Here is a 22,519-nt window from a genome sequence, read left to right as displayed (position 1 = left end):
ACAGTCGTGAATAAGCAAGGCATTATATTTAGAGGGCTACCATTTGTGTTATAGTAAAGAAAGTGACAGTTTTATTTCATGAAAGCTTCATCTTTCATTTAAATACATTTGTTGTACTTGAATAAACTTTTGTTCCATCACCCTTGTTTAGACTGCACATTTCTTGGAGCAGTTGCAGAGTCTTCTGCTGATGTGCGGTACAAGTGTGGCTGAGTAACCAATAACCAAGTGGGATCAAGAAGATTTGTTATCAGGGTTTCTGATGGCCTAAGGTTTCTTCTGGCGTTGGCATCACAGATTGCTTAAGACCAAATTACAGTTTCTTTAAGAATGCTTAAGACTAAGTGCCAGGACTGGCTCAGTTTATTTTTTGTCCTCTTCCTGTCCTTTTTCTTCTGTGAAATTGAGAATTGAAAAGAGAATTGAAGCACTTTGATTCCGCTTTTCAGTTTTTGACACCTGATCTACTGAAATATTAGTTGGAAATACCCCCAACTTGCTTGATAGACACAAAAGGTGTAGAAGTATGACATGGAAAGCTTTCAGATCTTTGGGTAATCCAGTCTAAACATAGGGTTCTTCTGAAATGAGCTCAGTAACTTGGATTTCAAGATTTTGTCTCTTACTGAAATGATACAAGTTCATTTGAGTGATTGAATTTTCAGAAGGAAACCAAGAGAGAATATTTATTCTATATCAGCACTTCCTGCATAGGCATCAGGTAGCAGCTACCCAGACCAGTTTGAGTTTGATGTGCTGTATTGCAGCCTAGTTTGCTAAATTTGCATTGTCAGTATTTTTCCCATGCTCAAAGAACAATCAGTGCAAAACAACTAAAAACCCAAAATATAGGAGCTCATAGCCTAGTGAGTCTTATGGGGAAAAATAATGGAAATCATCTTTTAAAAGTGGTAACTTTAATGAATATTCTTCTTCATGTGTTACACTCCAATGTACATGAGTCAGGCAGATAAGTAATTCAGGTAATTCCCCCTATTCAAGTTACTTCATGCACAAAATAATGTATGCAAAGCACAGCATAAGAACTGGGTGTAGAAATAGAGATAACTTAGAACAATTTTGCTACAAGACCCTTTTTTTGTGAGCTAATTGTAAAGTACAATGTCAAGGTCTGCCAGGTTGAAGGCAAGAGGAAGGAGCACAGCTCCAGGAGTTCCAAAGAGGTGTCTTCTGCATTTTTAATTCAGCTGTCATGTTGTAGCAAGCTTTCATGTTCATCTGTCCATATCCTCCGAATGATTATTCCCATAGTCAGAGTAACACAAAAAGCTTAACAGACCTTTCATGACTCTACAACTGGATTACAAGGTAATGAGGCTGAGTAAGTGCTGCCTATTTGTTTCACAGTAGATCCTAAAGGATCCTGTTAAAACTGGGCAGACTAGGTTTGGGGCATACCCTTCACCCTGGAGAGATGTTAAAGAGCACTTGCCAATGCATTAAAGGTTATGTCTGTAAGGTGTCACAGGGGAGATAAATTTCTATTTCTGGAGGTCTTCTGAGCTCTTCTTTGTGTGTCTGATGCTGGGACAGAAATGACACAATCATTAGGGTTGGAAGGGCTCTCTGGAGATCCTCACCAACCCCCTGCCAAAAAAGGGCAACCCAGAGCAGGTTGCACAGGAACACGTCCATGGTGGGGTTTGAAGGTCTCCAGAGAGGGAGACTCCACAGCACCCCTGGGCAGCCTGTTCCAGTGCTCTGCCACCTCAGTGTAAAGAAGTGCTTCCTCATGTTGAGGTGAATTTTGCTCCTCATCCTGTAGCTGGGCACCACTGAAAAGAGTCTGTCACCATCCTCCTGGCACCTGCCTTTGAAATACTGATCTGCATTCATGAGATCCCCTTTCAGTCTGCTCTTCTCTAGACTCAACAGACGCAGCTCCCACAATCTCTCCTCATAAGAGAGATGCTCCAGGGATTGATAGTGCAGGTTATATCCAGAGTGAAGCTCTAATTGCCAGTGAAGTAAATATATACATTTCCTATAAAACACACACTTTTAACTGTGCTATTGTTTAAACTGATGATGAAGGCAAATAACATACATTTCATATAGTCAAAGAATACACATTTTTGCACTTTTAGCACATTCTCACTGTAAGTTAACAGCATAATTGCTGGTTTTCTCTGTCATTATTAGGCAATGTGACATTTTGCTGAGCTTTCCTCTCATATGTATGATTTCTCTCAGCAAGGATTTCTGCACTTTATAGGCAGTCTATAATGTTATGTAGCAAACCTATTTTTGTTTGATTTTGGCTAATCTCTGACTGGCCAAAGTGCCCCTTTCACAATGGGAAATTACACTCTCAGCTTCTCTGTCAATACAATTGCATGTTGCTTTAGGGGATTTCTCAGTATTTTATAAAGCACCGAAGTTTCTCAGAATTATACCTAAGGATAGGATGGGCTCCTCTCACATAGCTTATTGCTGCGGCAGATTAGTGTGTTCAGCCATCAATATGGAAAGAGCACAATTGGTGTACACTTGTCACAGAAGGCAAAGTATGCCCTTTCACTGCCTCCTCAGCTCTTGAGATGAGTTTGGAGAGAAGGTGGTGCTGCTACAACCTGCATCAGGTTCCCCAGGTAATATTTTACAGGTAGGGCCAAGTTTCCCAAAAGCAGTAGTTCAGTAAACGGCAACCGGATAATGACCTTAACCAGTAAAGCTGCTAAAGCCACCCCCTTGTTTGGACCTTGTGAACCTCCAAAATGAGGTCCACATGTATTGCTCAAATCTCTTCACTTACAAGGTTACAAGGCTCATTCCCATTTTGTTGGCATGAACACTAGTGTAAAACTAATTCCATTTCTCTCTTTCAAAGGGTTATCAAAAGTGTTTAAATTGGGTTCCTGCCTCTAATGCAGTCTCTGAATTAGAGTATGAGGAGATGCATAAACATTGCAAAGGGAGGTACAAGGTGGGTGCTAATTATGCCCAGTGGCAAGCGAGGTTAGTGGGATGTGAAGGCCTCAGTTACTCTGTGTTGCATGTTGGTGTCAGTGTTGTAGCTGTGGAACCAGCCACCTTTCATGTGTAGCTCCCATGTTGGTAGGAAGCTGTACTCATCTCCCAAATCTGGGGACACATACCACATCCTGCTCTATTCATAAGCTTATTTATTTAAATGAGTATTTTAACCATGTCCTTTGCATGGTCACCTTGCAGTTGGCAAAATCAGCATCTACAGCCAGAAAACACAGCCAGAATCATGTGGTGGTATGAGTCCTTCAGGTTAAAAGTGGGCTGGTTTTGGATTTAACAAGCAAAGAGGTGATGGATGTTGAGAGTAGGAGCAGCACTCGTGAAAAGTGCATTTACTTGAGTACATAGTGAAGATTCTGATTGGTATTAGTGTCCTGGAAATGACTACAAACTCCATGGACCTCATAATTGTTCTTATTTTCTTCTTCAGTTCTGTATGTGACAGCTGACTTTTTTTTTTTTTTTTTGTTATGAGAAAAATAATGAACAGTTCAGATTCTGACACACCAGCTAATGAATCTCAGTCAAAACTGGAGAAAATACGATGTTCTGTTTGTGATGCTTTCATTCAAGTCAGCAGGAAGCTGTCATTTATAGGCTTTGTTTCTGGACATATTTCAAGAAAGAAAAATAAAGGAAAAATTATATATGTATGGCTCTCACTCATCTGTATGACCAATCACATCATCAGTGACATGAAACTTGCTTAATTGTAATATCCTTCTAAAAAGAAAATCAGTTTGGATGAGAAGTAGAAAGAAGGGAGGAAAAAAAAATCACTTTTCTGTCTCTTGGATGTTTACCTGAGTCCTCTTGTACCCTCCTTGTATACTGTTAACAACCTCAGACATATTATTAGTAATGGTTGGGTGTCTCTTACACATCTATGACTTGCTCAGAGTAGCACAGCAAGTTAGCTGTAAACAAATCCAACCTGTGCCTTAACTCCAGCACTTCATGTTTCCTTACTCCATCATTTCTCTTCATTTTACTCGTGTAGAATTTTTTGTTCTTTTTGTGACCTATTTGAGATCAAACTCATGGGGAGCACAGGTCCCTCAGTATCCATGTAGGTGAACTTGCTTAAAGGGTTTAGTCCAGGTTCTGGCATATCCTTGGCATCAGTGAAGCTCTCGGGCTCCTCTGGAGAAATCTTCTTTTGCTTGCAGAGGAGTAATGGTGACAATGCCAGCCCTAGTTAGAAATGCTTCCTGGATTCCTGTTTCCTGGCTTAGAGACTGTGAACCTTTTATATACATCCATGCACCAGAGTTCTTCATTATTTTCTTTTTTAATGCATAAAACAGAGCTGTTGTCACAGTCTGGGAGATACAGACCCATCAAAGATAACTGGGGTTTCACATCCAAATGGCGTCTGCTGCCTTCTCTTCTAGCTTTTGTGTTTTGTGTACCCATATTGTGTTGTTTTATCAGTTTTTGGGGTGAAAGACTTTGGAAAGTCAATAGCAGTCTTTGCTATAGCTTCTAATGCTTTTCCTCTGTTGAACATGCAGGGTAAAAAGGGAGAACCAGGGTTCCCAGGAATCAATGGTCTGATCGGCCCTCAGGTAAGTGATGATTTTGGCATTTTCTTCTATTATGTGGAAAAACATATTTTGTGGCAAGGTGGCTTGGGAACCGCAATGCAACATGCCATGACGTCTTTCTCTTCTCATCTGCACTGTTTATGAAGTTGGTATTTCTCCTTTAAGAGCCAAACTAATATCCTGTTGTGATTGAGAGAAATCTGCTTGTCCGTCAGCAATTACTTTTACCTTCCGCAGTTTCCCAGCATCTTTGAACAGGGACATAAGGACATGTTTTGTGTATGATTACCGCATTGCTTGTGCATAAAGCAGGATCATTCTGGAAGGGAAACAATGATTTGTGTTTTGTAATATTTAGGGCAATGTCTCAGCTAATCGTTGGCTGTGTGAATTGGCAATTGCGGTGGTACCTCCTGTGCTGCAGTCTTCAGGGAAGAAGTAGTTTAAAAGGTATTTGTTATTCAGAAAGCACACTTATCTGAGCACAAGACTGGTTTTGTGGCTTTGTTACTCACGTTGCTACTTGTTATAGAGGGATAGATATTGGCGTATTGAGGAAGGTAGAGACAGGGGCTTAAAGCTAAATGTTTATTCTCCCCTTGAGGGAGGATGTCTGAAGTTAATGAGCCCATAGCTGCTATTTTTTAAAAGCCTTTGGCAAGTTAGTGCTCCAAATTGCACCATCTGTAACATCATAAGGGCAAAATAGTGCTTTGTATATTAAGGATTTGGCTCCACCTTGGATAAACATATTCTGACCCGAGTAAGATCACTGACAGTTGCCTCTAGCTTGTTTTCTTGCTAACTTTGTAGCTGACCCGAGGCACTTTGTAGAGTCATCACCTGCAATACAAAAAGTATCTGCAGGGATGATCCTTGATCAGGAAAGATGCAACGTCACTTTAAGATGACTGTTCAGGATAAATCTGAGCATTTCATTCATTCTTTCAATAATAAATTCACAAACGGGGTCTTTGGCTCTGGGATTTTGTTTCAACAGTTAAATTTGGGGCAGGAATGAAGAGGCCCCATTTCTACAGCTGTCGGTGATATGTGGCATCAGACAGCACACTGCTAGGCAGCAGATGCTGTGTTTTCATGTATTTCCTCTGGCAAGTTTTGTCCTTGTAAAAGGAAACATGATCTAGAAATGGTTCTGTGGCAGATGCTTCCTAATGAGCTGTTCACATGTCTGAGGAGGATGTCAGAGAGACACTCCAAAGGCTTGAGACCCTGTGCAGGTTGACGGCTCTTGTGTCCAGCTGGGAACCTCACCCTGCAAAACACCACTCTATACTGGTTTACATGGTTTTAAGTCTTTTTCCTTTGATACAGTCTCTGCTTTACAAGTATTTAATCAGAAGCCTTCAAGTGGAATGAAGAAAGACAGTATTTCCAGTGGCTTAAAAGTATCAGCAGCCTTCCAGTACCTCAAGGGGGCTATCAGGATGCCAGAGAGGGACTCTTCATCAGGGACTCTAGTCATAAGACAAGGAGTAATGAGTTGAAACTTAAACAGGGGAAGTTCAGGTTAGATATAAGGAAGGAGTTCTTCCCTGTGAGGGTGGTGAGGCACTGGAGCAGGCTGCCCAAAGAAGTGGTGAATGCTCCATCCCTGGCAGTGTTCAAGGCCAGGCTGGACAGAGCCTTGGATGGTATGGTCTAGTGTGAGGTGTCCCTGCCCATGGCAGGGGGGTTGGAACTGTATGATCTTAAGGTCCTTTCCAACCCTAACTATTCTATGAATCTATTTTATTTCCCATTGGATAACACTAAAAGGTCCATTCCCTTCACCCTCCTCCTCCCGCCCTCCCCCAAGTCTTCAGAACCACTGGAACAAGATTTTTCTTGCTTTGGGGGGGAGTTTCTGGGGGAGATTTTTCTCTCTGCATTATTTCTAAGATCTCTGACACTGTCCATCCAAACAGCATCACTTCTGCTCAGCTCCAGTTCCCTGCAACTTAAAATAATATATATGCACGTGGTAGTGATTTTATAAATGTATCTGAGAAAACTGCTGACACAGCGTTAAGTAATTTTCCTTTCCACACAAGCTAAATAAAGTTAGCAAATTTTATGTTAATTAAAACTGCATACAATGCAGTGCCATTGAGGGATACTTAAATTGGCTGTTCCTCCAAGCTAACTGTGGGAATGGGAAAATATTGTTCTTATTCCTGCGGCAGCTCTCAGTTCTGGACATATTATTGCAGATCTCTATATTTCTGTGTGGAGAAAGTGCTTACAGTCTGTTTCTAACAAACTGCTTTTCAGTTTAACAGCACTTTTTGTGACATTAGATTTTTTTTTGGCACTTCATTAGCACATTTTTTTTTTATTAATTGGGGGGTTGGAACTGGATGATCTTAAGGTCCTTTCCAACCATAACTATTCTATGTCCCCAAAATACTCAAGAAGACAAGTGGTTTTCTTATGTTGTAGTTACATGGATATTCATCCAAGTCATGTATGGAAGTCTGTGTTCTTGTGCTATCTCCGTGGTTTTGAGGACCAACCATTTTGAGTTGATCATACATAAACTAGATTAGGACACTAAAAAGTAGCCCCCCTTTCCTTTCCTATTTATACTTCTGTTTTCTGACTTGATTCCCCACATTGATAGTTGGATGGTCAAAAAGGAGTGGATATAGTGGCTGCAGAAGTCACATTGCTGCTGAAAAACATAGAAAAGACCATCAGAAGTTATTGTTAGGCTTTATCAAGAAAAATAGTTGCTGTCATGCTTGGTGCAGCTGAGAAGCCACAGAAGGATCAGTCAGGTGAGCAAGAGAACCCTTCTAAGGGCTACACCAGAGCAAAGTCAGCAAATCCATTGATGAACCATGGTTAAGATGATCTCAGTCCAACTCTAAAGGGTTATTGACTGGGTTTGGTCACATTTGAGAGTTAATGTAAGTGTCAAATCCCAAAGTAGCAGGTAGGGGGTAACTTCTCAGTTCCCCCAGTGAGCCTGGGAATGCTTTGTGTCAATAGGGTAGCCATAGTTTTACCTCTCTCTTTGCACACACTAACTCAAATGAAATTTTAATCCGAGAAGACTTTAAAATGTTTGATTGCCCTTCTAAATTAGCTCTGGTGGTCAACCAGTCCATATACTTATTTTCTTCATCTTGTGTAGTCAGCAACCCCCAAAATGAGCACTTTTATTTTCCTGTGACTTTTAGAAATGGTGCATCTTGCAACATCATTAAGCCATGGAGTAGACACTCCGGGTCTTATTTCCCCTCTGGATATGAATGATTCTCCTGCAGCAAGGACACAGACACATCTGAACTCATAATGTGTTTATGTTGTTATTATTTATTTGTACTGTTTCAGTTTCTAGGAGCCTTAATCATGGGCCAAACTCCTATTGCAGGCTGTTCAAATGCAGACTGAAAAATGAGCATTTCTGTTCAGCTCTTTCAGTTGTAATGGATGGGTACCAAGCACAGAAAACAATGAGGTTGTGCATTTCTTCATGGTCGCCTAAGATCTCTGTATGGTTTGTCTATCTCATCATCCGTTGGTAGGAAAAGTTGAGAGAAAAGGCTAAAGGCAATTGGTGACATACAGTTGAAAGTGCTTTTCTAGGCATGGGGGGAAAGAGATCTGCAGTTAGGCAGCGTATGCTGAGTGAGCCATGATGGCTGTGTTCACAGGCTCTGCAGTGGGAAGCTGATGCCCCAGTGCCAACCAATTGCTCAGGCACTCTGAGCTGTATCTCTGAACAACCAGGGCTGGGATTCAGCTCTAAAAACAAGCATCTGTTGGGTTAAGGATGGGGATGGGATGCAGGTGTCTGAGCTCCTGTTGGTGAAGATCCAGTTAATACCATCAGTGGAGCCTGAAGCTCTTCTAAGGCAGGTTCCTATAAATGGTCCAATGAGCCATGCTCTAGATTCCCAATGCTGAGCAGGTACATGCTGTGAGATGGGTACCTGTGAGACAGCCAAAAAAGTAAAAACTCTGAGATTTAAACAAAAATGCTGTAGCTTATACTTTCAATATCTGTGGGCTGTTACTGATGTCTGCCTTATGCTAGATAACCTGGTTGTATAACTAAGACCTGCGAGGAAGACCAGTACAATCTGTACCTTTTATAGTCATGGCTGGCAGTGATTTAATTAGTATAGACTTGTCCGTAGGGTGAGAGCTCAAGCCCAGCTTTTCTTATATAATTCAGGAAATAAATGATATCCTCTGAAGTGTATCCTGTCCTTAACATCCTTTTTGTGATGCAAGTTGATACTGCAAAATGTGAGGCAAGGATAGAGGCCCCAGCTGCAAAGCTTAGATTGAATTCAAACTATGCTGGTGTTGCTTGGAATTGGAAGATATTTCTCAGAGCTATTTTTAATAAGATCTATGCCTTTAACAAAAATAAAGCCTTCACCTGCGCAGATCACTAATAGCACTGGAACAGAAGACCATAAGGGAGGGGGGGTGGTTGTTTTTCTCATATGCTGCACTGACTCAGTAAACCAACTGAAAGTTAACACACAAGGGAAAGAAATCTTCCTCTGTAGACAAAAGAGATCGTGCCCGTATCTTACAGTAAGTGATGAAGTTAAGCAAGTGCTGCCTTTCACTGGGAGCAAAAAATCCTCCTGGAAAGACTGCTATGCACAAATCCAACTTTATTCAGTACTTTTACAGAGCCAGAAAGACGGTTTGGAGATTTTTTGTTGAAAATCTGTTTTTTACAATAATATTGTTGTTCCAATTACAATGCCACCTGGTGAAATAACTGGAGACCTCTTCTGCTTATGAATTGTGTCACTATCACTGAAGGTGACTATAGAACATGCTTCACAGGTAAATGCTTGGATCTGTTGGCTCTTTAGGCTTTTGATTTTTAGTGTCACCAGCAACAGCCTTCTTCTATACTCTCTTTGTCTTGGTTTGTAAGGTAGGATTTAAGCAAAGAGAACAAGATGATGCTCTAATGCAGCATTACTGAAGACAATTCACAGTAGTTGTGCTGACGGATACTGTAGTATCTGGGGTGAGAAATGAAGGGCAGATTTTAGGAGCTGATCCCAGAATCCACTCATATGCAGTGGAGGAGAAATGGATTGCTGGAATAGTAAGGGACATAGGGAGACTCATGGACTACTCCCCAAAACTCATGGCAACAGCCTCATTTCTGATGGGAAAAAAAGTGGAAATAAAGGGGAGACAGTTCAAAGCCAGTAGGAAGGGTCTCTGAGGACATTCTGAGAGTTGAAATTGCAGGGAGTAACTGGTTTTGAAGTGGAGAAAAGCACATACATTGGAGGAGAAATGATTGTCAGGGTCATGGTTATGCATTTTGCTATCGCTGGCAGCAGATGACATGCTCCTCCTGTATGTCCCAGAAGCTCTTGTTCATAAAGCTGGCACAATGCCTAAGAAGCCCAGACCACAGCCTGCTTTGACATGGTTTAAGGGCTTATCTAAGCCTTTCTCATAGTGTAAGAGTATCCTGTCATTGGCATGGAATAATAATACAGAAAATGTGTCTGTGTGAGCTTTGCCTCCAGAGACGTATATCTGGAAAAACCATCAGACATCAGTTTCCATCACGGAATAGCATTTGTTCCCTTCTCTCTAAAACATAGCCAGCCCTTCTTCCATGGAAAAGAGATTTAGGCCAAGCAACCTACTGATGTAGTCACAGAAAAAGAGTTTTGTTCCTTTGCAGAGCTTCCTTAGGGAGTGCAGAACCTAAATCTTAATAGCTCTTCCTTTCCCATCCTGTCTTTCAGCAAGATACAATACTGGAAGAGCAGAGCATCCTTTAGTGGATCCTGGAGGACAAGCACAGCTGTTCCTCATATATGGAGTGTCCAGTTTCTTTTCTGAGAACTGTCCCTGCATTACGTTGTCTAAGGAATGGAGCTGGATGAAACACAAGCCTGAGAAAAATCCACACACATCCCCTTGATGATCTTAAAGATCATAGAATCATTGAATAGTTTGCATTGGAAGGGACCTTTAAGCTCATTTAGTCCAACACCCTGCAATGAGCAGGGACATCTTCAACTAGACCAGGTTGTCCAGAACCACATCCAGCCAGACCTTGAATGTCTTCAGGGATGGCTCATCCACCACCTCTCTGGGCAAGATGTCCTAGCCATGACACACACACCTCTAAACACTATTTGAATTATAATAATTATTTAAAATCTTTTGTTTTCAAAGCAACAGTTTGAAAATACTTTGATTTAAACATTTTTTGTAAAAGATCCATGTTTTCCATTTCTTTTCCGAAGTGTTTCTACAGCCCTGCTTTATTCTAAAGTGTTCATATATCAGTTTTTGCTTTTGCATGTAGGAACCATTCTGTGATTCTATGAACAACACATCAGTTTCTTTACCAGCGAAATCACAGTTTAAAAGGACAACATTGGGACTATATTTGGGACAGGGATTTGTGTAATTCTTCAAATGAACTCTGAAAAAGGTGACTGTTTACATCAGGTAATTTAATCTGGATTCAGTCTAAAAAAGGAAGCAAAGAAAACAGATGGCATGAAATTTTGGGGTTAAGCATTAGAAGCTGTCCTCGTGCTGTTCTATGTTTGGTTGGGGTTTGGGTTATTTTAATAACAAATAAATGCTGTCAGTTTAGCCCTTTGCAAATATTTAGCAAGAATATTCCTTGCTCTGAAGTATACTCAGAAGTCGGGATAAGGGCTACAATAACAGAAATATATATACAAGCATGAGAGACTGATCTCACAAGTAAAACTGATTTGTTCTGGCCAGTAGTAAAAGGAGGTCTTTATAAAGGACATATATGATGTATTTCTGCAACTTTCATGTGATTTTGCTGTCTTACTGCTCTGTGTCTGTTCATCTCCCAGAGGTACTGGTGGCCATTACATAAAACTGTTCTATGCCCATCTCAGAGAGGCTTTTATCAGAAGAACTTTCCTTTAGTGACCGTAACATTCAGGAGCCACCTGAATAAACCAGTCTTGGGCATGATATCCTGGGCTATTGCTTCATGGAGAGCAATAAAACAGAATAATTTTTGGCAGTTCAGGGTAAGGAGCTGTGTGCTTGCATGTCAAGATTTATGGTTGCGTAAGGTTATTGTGGGCCAGAATGTAGAAAAACTGAAGAGAAGAATTAGAAATTTGATAGTGAGACTATCAAGAGTTACTAGGAGAAACAGTTAGGGTCATGAAGCTGTAGCACCTCACATTTTAGGGACTATGCTGGTTGCTGAAAATCTTTGCTTTTAGGTCAGATTTACCCTTGTCTGTACTGTGTGGGGGAACTTGTGTTATACTGGGGATGCTTGAGCTGAGGCAGCATCCTGAGGCTAGGTCCTTGTTGGGTTTTTTCACCTCTTGCTAGAAGCTTTCTGCAGGGCCTCTCAGCAGTACCATGTAGAGAGCCAAGCAGAACCTCCACATCCCTGGTGTCTGAGGTCACCCAGTTGTATCTACAGTATGGTGTTTTCTCTTGTGCTGGGCTAATTCGGACTGTTGGTGCTTTTCTTTGGCAAAACCTTCTTGAGGTGACGGCTGGTTTTGACCAGATGTCTGCTGATGGGACTAGAGGGCTCTTTAACTATGGGAGCCTTCTGCAATAGCAGCTGGACCCATGTGCCCAGAAGTTATTTCAGGGCTTCACAAGATTGCATCAGTGCATCCCAAGGGGATGTTTTATTTGTGCTCACATTTGAGGCACTCTACAAATGCTAAAGTTGGTGGATGAATCCACGTCTGTTCTAAGCCTCAATGAAAACGGTTCATGGGAGGCAAGTGCATCTGCAGGTCCTTTTTTGGTCGCTTTGCCCCATCTACTGGTGAGAAGCTTTCTTCTTTTCTGGCTGAATTTTATGAGTGTATTCTAAAAAGAGTGCTTATCTGCTACCTTCTCCGTCAAACCATGCCACAAATAACTTCTTGTCATCACTTTTTTTACACTGTTTTCTTCTTTTCATTTTTTCCTAAAATGTGAAGTGCTAATATTGAGCCATGACTCATAATACCTTAATCGCAAAAGCTGTGCTTTGTGATATTGAATGATGAAATTCCAACCGGCCATTTTCTATCTTGTGTCAGTTGCTCAGCTTCAATTCTTCACATAGGGTTAGGAGGAGAGTGGGGGAATGTGGCTTGTTTTTTCAATAAAAGCACACCAGAACTGTCCCTATGCTGAAAACTGAAAACGAATGAAGTCATCCTGTTAGAAAGACAGAAGAGACAGCCAGGGTAAAACTCCAACTCAGTCATATATACCACTTCTCACATCCATTCTCATATTGTTTGCTTAGGTCCTGATCCAAAAACCACATGAGCACATGCTCCAATCTGAGCACAGGAGGATTCTTACTTTGTCTACAGCGGAAGGTGGAAGTAACAAACACCTCTGCATCTCAGGCAGCCTGTTAAGATTTGTTTAGTATGGAAACAAATTTCTCATCTGGGAAGCCGAATTTAACAATTTGCTCGATACACAGAAATAAACTCCTCTGAAAATCAAATGGCTATTGAGAGAATGGTTTCCCTGAGAAAAACAGCTGTTGCAGGGAAATGAGTAATAAATACCTTCAAGATATTTCCAACTGAATGTGCACATTGAAGTACGAGTTTGTGAGGGCATTTTACTATCAACAGAGTTAATGTACAGCACTAAAATGCTGGTGCATTTGCTTTGAAGCACTTGATTCAGTGCATTGTTTCTCCATAGTCATGGATGCATTTTGCTCCCTGCCCCAGTACAAACCTGTTCCATCCATTAGTTACTTCAGAGATCTTTTTTGCAGAGGTAAATTGCTCACTTTGAAGTGACATTAATCAAGATTAAATCAGGTTGGATGCTACAGGAGATCCCACCGGACAAGGTTTGTATTCTATGTTACCATTGATGGCCTTGAACTCCTCCATCTCTTGTACTGGATTTAAGGATGGAGCTCACAACAGCAGTACTTAGTGCCTTAAGCCAGAGATAGTGTTCTGCTCATGAGCATGATTCCCTTGGAGAGCTCAGTTTGGCATCTTACACTTTTATTTATTAGAAGTTAATGAAATAAAGCTCAGTGCTTTTGCCCACTTTGCACAGGGCTCTAACTGCAAAGAAAAGGACCTGAGGCTTTCAGCCACTATCACAGAGATAAAATGGTTTTACTTCATCTCTTACAGGGACCTCCAGGGCCCCCAGGCATTGCTGGACCTCCTGGACCACCTGGAGCACCAGTAAGAAAACAAGCATGGATTTTTGGTTTATATTAAAGAGAATGAAGAACAGGGAGAACTTTAGGTCATAGTTTCCAGGGGGAACTGAGTCAGGACCTCTGGCAATATGTCTTCTGTATTTTCTCATTGAGAAGCTACAGCTGATCCTAGAGGACAGCTTCTCTGTGCCAAGCATTGGAACCATGTTGGTACTCCCTGGTCAGTGTCTACAGGACTCCCCACAGCAGAGATCTGGCTACTGTGGAAGGGAAGATTGCATTTAAATTAAAATCTCGGTTGCTGTAAAGGACAGAAATCAGGATTTTTATTGTTTTTTTCTCTCCCAATTCCTTTTTACAGGGGCTTCCAGGAGAGATTGGAGTTTCTGGTAAAACTGGACCACCGGGACCACCTGTAAGTGTTAAGGAACTGCTTCCCTTGCCCCTATTGCTCTCCTTGACTTCAGATACTCCAGTTCTCAACTCTTTATTTCATTTCCTGCAGCTTTTCTGCAGGCAAGGTTTTAATGAGGGCTTGAACACTGTCACCTTTAATGCAGGCATTGGCCTCTGCTGCCTTTTGTGAATAAGGGTATTACCAGATGCAGGTCTACTATTCCTACACTCTGAACTTCCTACACTCCAGGCTCTTCTGAACCTGGAGTTCTCTGAATCAGGCCAAAGAACTCACAGATTCTCTGATTTGGCATAGAAATGTCTGTTGGCCGTTAAGTCAACAAAGGTGAATTATTCAGTAGTTGGTATTAAGAAGTGCCACAGCAGCCTCTGTGGTATTTGGGATTGACTGACACTTGGAAAGGGGACAGAAGTTTTTCTCACCATTTTAAATGCATTGCAGGAAATAATTGTGCTTTTTATCTTGCTGAATGATTCTGCCACTGTGTTGTATAATTCAATGTAAGAAGTTTATGTATTGTATAAGAAATTACCACTATTTAAAAGGAGAATTAGACTTTAAAAAATTGTTATAGCTACAGAAAAGAGACTTATAGAGAATTAAAAGTAAAAATGTAATTGTAAAAGTTATTTAAGACTCCATAGTACCCAAAAAAGCTCTACAGTGTTTCTCTGTAACAACACTGACATCCAGTGGCCATTTATCAAAACTGGGATACTGGAAAACAGGCCAAGTAGATACTGTGCATTGTGAGAACTTTTGTGTGTTTTGAGGCAGAGGAGGGGAAAAGTCAAAGCAAACTGCATGAGATCATTCTTCTTAAGCTTAGGTGCATGACAAGAGGGATAGATTGAACGTGCTTTTGCTGATCTTGTTGTTACTGGTGTAAAGAACAAGCACCTACAGCTTATGATTTTCTCTTATTTAGGGGTTGCCTGGCAAAGATGGATTCAATGGGCTTCCTGGGCTTCCAGGTCAAAAGGCAAGTGACACCATCTACACTGGTATTAAGCTACTTATTTGGACAGATTATCTGAGTGAGCTAGTAAGTGGGAAAGGGGGCACATCTCTAGAGCCAAACACCCCCTCACTAATCCCACGATCATGGAGACACTGGTGAAGCTCCTGGTGTGTGTACGGAGTCATTATGAAGATGGCGCTGGTTGTAAATAGAGCAAGGATGAGAGAACCTCTTCCAGTCTTCAGCTACTGCATCCTATTTGGCAAATACAGGCTGAGCATTGCAAACAGAGATGCTTCTACCACCATTCAGGAAAGCCAGTGACACTGACAAGGCAAGGAATGTGTTCAAAGCACAAAGAAGAGCAGTGTGTCAGGCTCCAGAGATGTTCCTTTCTTTCCTCCATGAAGGGCTGGAGAGAAGAGCTGTCATTGCCCTATGGCTTCTGTAGGTCTGTGTGGCAGAAAGACAGTTCTTCATTATTTCCTACATCTTGTCCCTTATTCAAAAGCTTCTGCAAATGACAGATTGGGAGTGACTGCTGTCACTGCAGTGGGAGAAGGAAGATAAGAGATTTAGAGGTAGGAGATACTCTGGTTGTCTTGCCATCACTACATAATAAGTGTCAAAGAAATGTGCCATATTTTGACTAGGAAGGCCAAACTAGGATTTGGGGATGATGATGCTATATTGGAATAAGGAGAATAGCTCTTACTCATCTACTGCCTTGGACTGCATTGGCAGTGGTCTTCACGCCTCTGGTACTTGAACACTATGACCCCTACTTGTTCCAGTAACACACTACATTTATACTCACCTCTCTCAATTGAGTGCAGTCAATGCTTGAGCCAGAGTCCCCAGCTCCCATTTACTGATAAATAAAGGTGAGGAGTTAATACACTTCTGAGGCTAAATAAACTCTGGATTTAATTCCAGCCCCTTGTAGTACCTACTGCACTCCTCAGCTCTGCAGTGCATTCCAGCCTCTGCTCTCCATTCTGACACCACCAGCATTGAAAGATCTGTTTCATTTATCTAAAAAGCCCAGTGGCCATGGTCCCAATCCCACAATTAGTTGTTTTTCTTAACAGAAATAATGTAGACTTTCTAACCATATGTAATTTGAAGAAACTGAATATGGGTTTTGGTTTTGAGGTCATTCACTATGCACATCTTTAATGTAACAATGGTTTACTTTGTATTATTCCAGAAATATTCTGGTAGGGTGATTGGCGCTTGAGATGTGATTACATAAATTAGAATGGAAAATTCCAGAACCCATATTCTCAATTGGCTCCATTTACATCCTCAGGCTAATACTGAAGATCTGACTCAAAATATTCCTCGCTTTTGCCTGCAAACATGCTGTGCTACCAAAGGAGTATGTATATTAACTTCTTGTGTTCCCTGCAGGGAGAACAAGGGGAAAAGGGTGAGGAAGGCTTTCCTGGAAAACCTGGCCCTAAGGTAAGGAATTGTATTTCAAGTTGGCTGTAGCCAGTCAAGGTATGATTTTGGAAGGTCTTATACTGAAGTAAGGACAGTAAGATTCCTCTAAAATTGAAGGGTAAGTGGATGAGCATAGACAGCTCATTGCTTTTCAGAATTCATGGTGTTCTAAAATACCAATCCTCATTTGGTGCTCCTCTCTCAAATCTACATGTATAGGGAGATATGACCTGGCCTTTGTGTTGGCTCCCTTCAGTCTGGTTTCTCAAGCCATTAAGAATGGAATTTCAGTGCATTATGGGAAGTAGGTAGAGCAAAAATGGGCCAGGACAATAGAGGACACATTTACTAATGAGAAAGTGTTTTTGCAAAAGAGTCCTTGTAATGTTAATGTTTTGATTTTGTTTTTTCAGGGTGAGCCAGGGAGCCATGGCCAACCTGGAGAGCAGGTGAGCAGGAAAAATGATCTTAGCAGCAAGATATCAAGTGATCACGTGCAGTGACAAAGACATTGGTCAATAACAAGATCTCTGTGTGTCATGTGCATTTGATGGCTCAAGCCCACTCCCACGAAGGGTCAGACCCCCAGCCAAAGCACTGCCACTTGGTCTGCATCATCTCACCACACAGGGCAGTTCTGGCTTCTAATACCACCTTCCAAAACACTTGTTTCTCTCTCCAGTGTGGTGCTCTCCACACATTTCATAACTATTCTCTTTAATGTCACCTCAGCCATAAATTAAAGTATTGAATAATGCAGTTCCTTAGAGGACTTCACTTACTATATCCTCTGAATTTGACAGGGACCAATTAATAACAGGTGTGTGAGTGTAGTTTCTTCTATCAGTTTTAAGTCATCCTCTAGAGACCCTTCTTCTATGCTGCATCTTGTAGTTTGCTAATGAGAATGTCATGTTGGCCTGTGTCAGACATATTACTAAAGATACATCACACAAATGCTTCGTTCTTGTATCAAGGGAAGGAACTGGATGGGTTTGGTATGATTGTTTTTTAAAATTCACATTGACTGTTTCACATTATATTTCTGTCCTTGAGTTCGTACAAACTCATTTAAGTTTTGCTTCAGTATCTTTCCAGAGGCCAAAGTTACACCAGGATCCTGCAGTGGCTCTCATAAAGCACCATTTTCTCCACCACAAAATGTCACTCTCATTAGTCTTCTCCAAACATCACCTTGATATTCCCCCAGCTTCTTGTTCCTCTCTGATTTCTTCTGCAGACTCATTATACCTATATCACAGTAATGTTTTGAGTCTTCCCATACTTCAGAGCTAATCTCTTCAGAGCAGGAATGACCTTTTCTTAGTTCAGTATTTGTACAGCACTTAGTGCATTTGGGTCCTGGCCATGTCTGACATTCTTTGTGATATTGCACTACAACTGCAGATAGCAGAATAGTTATAAATAGGAAACCACATGGTTATTTTTAGATGACAAACTGGGCCAACTGGGAGCTAAGTTTGAGAATACTTGATATATTTACAACAAACCACATGGCACAGAGATCTTAATTACTTCCATAGCAAGTATTATAAAGCAGAAAGTCAAAGGTAAAGTTCAAACAGGAAGAAAACCAAATGTGCAATAATGCATCCAGAAAATTCTAGATCTTTGTCAGGTAACATCTGTACCATTCAAATTAATACAGTGCAGGTTTTGCATTTTCAGGTCAGATAATTAAAAATGAATTTTTTTTTTTTGCTGTTTTGATTCACTTGTTTGTTCCCGCTACCAGAGCAGCATGAAGAAAACATGTCCTAAGTTACATGGATTTGGCTAACAGTGTAACAGCAAAAAAAGCGAAGTCTTAGCTGCTGTTTTAAGTAATGATTTTCCATGAATAAGAAATTATTTGATAATCAAACTAATCCTATTTTCTCTCAGCAGACTATAGCTATACTCAATCCTATTAAAAAATGGGGCAGATTCTGGCCTTACAGCACATATTGTGTGTATCAAGGTGCGACTGGGTATCAAGAATAAAACATCTGCAGTCATTATGAGTTGCAAAGATTTCACAATTTAATATCAGACAGAGATAGACAGCTAAAGGTTTCATCCTCTTCAGCCTAGAGGCATTGTGGCTAGATTAGCCTATCCTGAGGACTAGACTTGATGCATTTTAGCTGACACAAGTGAGAAAAGAGCTTGGTCCACCATCCTCCCTTTTCATTCTTAGTTATATTTATTAACAGAAGCCATGATTGATGCCTCTTCCTGGATTTCACACAGTTGTGTTTTACTTTCAGGGTGAAGCAGGTTTTCCTGGTCCTCAGGGTTTACCTGGGCTCAAAGGAGAAAAAGGAGACCAGGTGAGTGAAGCTGAGCCACAGACTGATTCTTTCTTTTGGCTATTAAGCATAAGAAGGCCTTATCTCCAGTGTTCCTAGATGATGTTCCCTCTTGTAATTACTGTGGTGAGCAGTTGATTGGTGCCCAGCAAAGTCAACAAATACCCCTTCCAAAAATGTACTTTACTGCCTAATGACTGTTCCTAAATGCAGCGGAGGTGCTAACGAAAAGTGTCTACCCTAAATGCAGAAGGTTATGACCATGCTGCTTGTGAGGCAGTGGAAGTAGAAGTTTCTTTGGGCCTCACTGTCAGATATATCTGCTTGTTTTAAAAACATTAAAATAAGATTGATAACAACAAAATCACAAATCTCACTTGTCGCTGAGCTCTGGAGAAGGCTTCAGATGGCTGGATCTTTTTCTGACAGCCTAACTTCCACTTATGTCCTGGTGTCTACTGCATCCCCTGGCTAGCTCCAGATTTCCAGAGGCATCTACATACTAGGAAATAGTTGAATCAGGGGCCTGACAGTAAATTTAGCCATGTAAATGAGGTCTGATCAAGTACTCCTATACTTATTTACGCATAAGTATACAAATACTACCTAATTGGATGTGATCCAGAAGGATCTAAAACCAACTGGGGTCTTAGAGATCAGTTTACCATATGTATTGTAAAGCATAAGCTACAGAATATATTCTCTGTATATGTAAAATGGTAGTAATGTAGGTCAGATTTCTCCTATTTGAATGGTAAGCTAAATGCATTTTGTGTATGCACTTTGAGGAGCACTCACATCATCCTTGTTAAGCATCTCTCATTCAGATGGCCAGGTTACCTGGGCAAAATAGAGAGGTAGGCACCAGTGAAGGATGATTCAGAAATCTTCTATACGTATAAAGCTGGTAGTATGAACGTCTACTTTGGGTCTCAATTCCTGTTCTGGTGCCTCTCTTGTCCTACTAGAAAAAATTAGGCTTTTATAACTGCATCAGGCAGTAGAATCTTCTACAGGAAAGTTATTTTGGGATTGGCAATTTCCTTTCCATTAACTTCACTGTTATTCACTGGCTTTTGAAAATAGTGTGGATTTTATGTAGCCGTCTCCAAAATACTGCATTTTTAATTGCTTGCGCTACATCATGGAGGACAGGTAAAATCAACTGAAAATGTAAAATATTATAGTGGGATGGATGCAATCTGATCAAAACATGAGTATTTCTTGCTTTTCTTTGCCTTCTTTTAGGGAGAAAAAGGAAAAGATGGCTTCCCGGGATTGAAAGGTGAAAGAGGAGTAAAGGTAAGTCATGAAATGAGCATGATCCTCCTTAGACAAGAGGGGAAGAAACAAGCTGGCAGAGATAAGTGATAAAGGAGAATATCTGAGGAAGAGTAAAAACATTCAGAGTCTTTTTGCCGATGGCACCAAGATGTGTGGTTCGGTTGATACACTGGAGGGAAGGAATGCCATCCAGAGGGACCTTGACATGCTTGTGAGGTGGGCTGATGCCAACCTCATGAAGTTTAACCATGCCAAGTGCAAGGTCCTACACCTGGGTTGGAGCAATCGCAGACACACCTACAGGCTGGGCAGAGAAGAGATTCAGAGCAGCCCTGCGGAGAAGGACTTGGGGGTGCTAGTCGATGAGAAAACGAACACGAGCCAGCAGTGTGCACTTGCAGTCCAGGAAGCCAACCGTATCCTGGGCTGCATCAAAAGGAGTGTGACCAGCAGGTCGAAGGAGGTGATCCTGCCCCTTTATTCTGCTCTAGTTGGACCTCAGTTGGAGTACTGTGTGCAGTTCTGGTGTCCTCAACATAAAAAGGATATGGAACTGTTGGAACAAGTCCAGAGGAGGCCACAAGGATGATCAGGGGACTGGAGCGCCTCCCATATGAAGATCGGCTGAGAAAGTTGGGGCTGTTCAGCCTGGAGAAGTGAAGGCTGCATGGACACCTCACAGCAGCCTTCCAGTATCTGAAGGGGGCCTATAGGGATGCTGGGGAGGGACTCTTCATTAGGGACTGTAGTGATAGAACAAGGGGTAACGGGTTAAAACTTAGCAGGGGAAGTTTAGATTGGATATAAGGAGAAAATTCTTTTGTGTTAGGGTGGTGAAGCACTGGAATAGGTTGCCCAGGGAGGTTGTGAATGCTCCATCCCTGGCAGTGTTCAAGGCCAGGTTGGACAAGGCCTTGGGTAATATGGTTTAGAGCGAGGTGTCCCTGCCCATGGTAGGGGGGTTGGAACTGGATGATCTTAAGGTCCTTTCCAACCCTAACTATTCTATGATTCTATGATTCTTTTAGCTGAGCTTTACAGAGAAGCAGCAAAAAAAAGCTGTGTGTGGGATGGAGACAACAATTTGTCAAATAATGCAATAAGGAGTAAGGAGCTGATGAAATTTAAGAAAAACTTGTAATTCAAGGGAAATTTTCATTGTTTTAGAATTGGCGCATAGAAATGAGCCTGCAATTAAATTCTAAAGAAGTTTTCTATGCCTGCCTGTGATGTACTAAAACAGTAATTTAAAGAATGGCCTGGGCTTCTGCCATCACAACACCATTAATTTTAATAGAAATGAGAGAACTACATAAGCATGATATCTACCAAAATTTACACTCAAGCTCTGTGAAAATGAAGGTGAAGATGAAACACTGACCTTGTAGATGCCTGTGGTTGTGCAGTGAAAAAAATGCCTTCATTATAGTGGTGATCATAGAATAGAATCATAGAATAGTTAGGGTTGGAAAGGACCTTAAGATCATCCAGTTCCAACCCCCCTGCCATGGGGAGGCACACCTCACACTGAACCATGTTACCCAAGGCTCTGTCCAGCCTGGCCTTGAACGCTGCTAGGAATGGAGCATTCACAACTTCCCTGGGCAACACATTCCAGTGCCTCACTACCCTAACAGGGAAGAACTTCTTCCTTATATCCAATCTAAACTTCCCCTGTTTAAGTCTTAACCCATTACCCCTTGTCCTATCACTGCAGTGCCTAATGAAGGGTCCTTCCCCAGCTTCCTTATAGGCCCCCTTCGGATACTGGAAGGCTGCTATGAGGTCTCCATGCAGCCTTCTCTTCTCCAGGCTAAACAGCCCCAACTTTCTCAGCTTATCTTCATATGGGAGGTGCTCCAGTACCCTGATCATCCCAGTGGCCCTTCTCTGGACTTGTTCCAACAGTTCTATGTCCTTTTTATTTTGAGGACACCAGAACTGCACACAATACTCCAGGTGAGGTCTCCCAAGTGGTAGCCATCAGGAAGGGGGTACCATTTTGTTCTTCTTAGCATACACTAGTGACTTTCACCAGCTGTGGAGGTGGGAATGCTTTCATGGATGGCCAAATGACATATCCAGTGAAGCACCTGAATATCCTATGTCTGGGAAGTTTGTATGCTGTTCTTGGCTTTGAAGTGTCAGGGGGACTGGTGTTTGTGGAGCATAACCCCCAGGAATATCAATGGCAGGTAAGACACCTGGTCTATAACTCTCATGAGGTACTTCCTCAACAATATAGTTTTAACTAAAAAAATTAGTGTGAAAACTGAATTTAGAAACTTATATTTATGATGAAACACAGAGGATTCTTTTTTTTTTCCTATGCACCAAAAAAGTTCAGCTGAAACATGTTTT

The 22,519-nt window shown here is 41.4% G+C and overlaps 1 protein-coding gene across 4 annotated transcripts in view; it reads left to right on the top strand.

Annotated features, from left to right (window-relative positions):
- COL22A1 (collagen type XXII alpha 1 chain) overlaps window positions 1-22,519 on the top strand; it is a 221,721-nt gene that overhangs the window by 140,896 nt on the left and 58,306 nt on the right. For all 4 annotated transcript variants that reach the window (XR_009728580.1, XM_061374148.1, XM_061374149.1 and 1 more), the window contains 8 exons: window positions 4,527-4,580; window positions 13,703-13,756; window positions 14,096-14,149; window positions 15,081-15,134; window positions 16,527-16,580; window positions 16,976-17,011; window positions 18,833-18,895; window positions 20,123-20,176. Coding sequence is in view for 3 of the 4 variants with exons in the window: in XM_061374148.1 (XP_061230132.1) it covers window positions 4,527-4,580; window positions 13,703-13,756; window positions 14,096-14,149; window positions 15,081-15,134; window positions 16,527-16,580; window positions 16,976-17,011; window positions 18,833-18,895; window positions 20,123-20,176 (423 nt within the window). In the remaining variant the exon portion in view is untranslated. The remainder of the gene's footprint in view (window positions 1-4,526; window positions 4,581-13,702; window positions 13,757-14,095; window positions 14,150-15,080; window positions 15,135-16,526; window positions 16,581-16,975; window positions 17,012-18,832; window positions 18,896-20,122; window positions 20,177-22,519) is intronic.

Source organism: Neopsephotus bourkii, unplaced genomic scaffold (genome assembly GCF_033783945.1).
Source record: "Neopsephotus bourkii isolate Nb327-2 ecotype Australia unplaced genomic scaffold, CSIRO-AGI_Nbou_v1 NB_1637, whole genome shotgun sequence".
NCBI lineage: Eukaryota > Metazoa > Chordata > Aves > Psittaciformes > Psittacidae > Neopsephotus > Neopsephotus bourkii.
The sequence above is the reverse complement of the archived record's forward strand: the minus strand, read 5'-3'. Positions and strand labels throughout refer to the sequence as shown.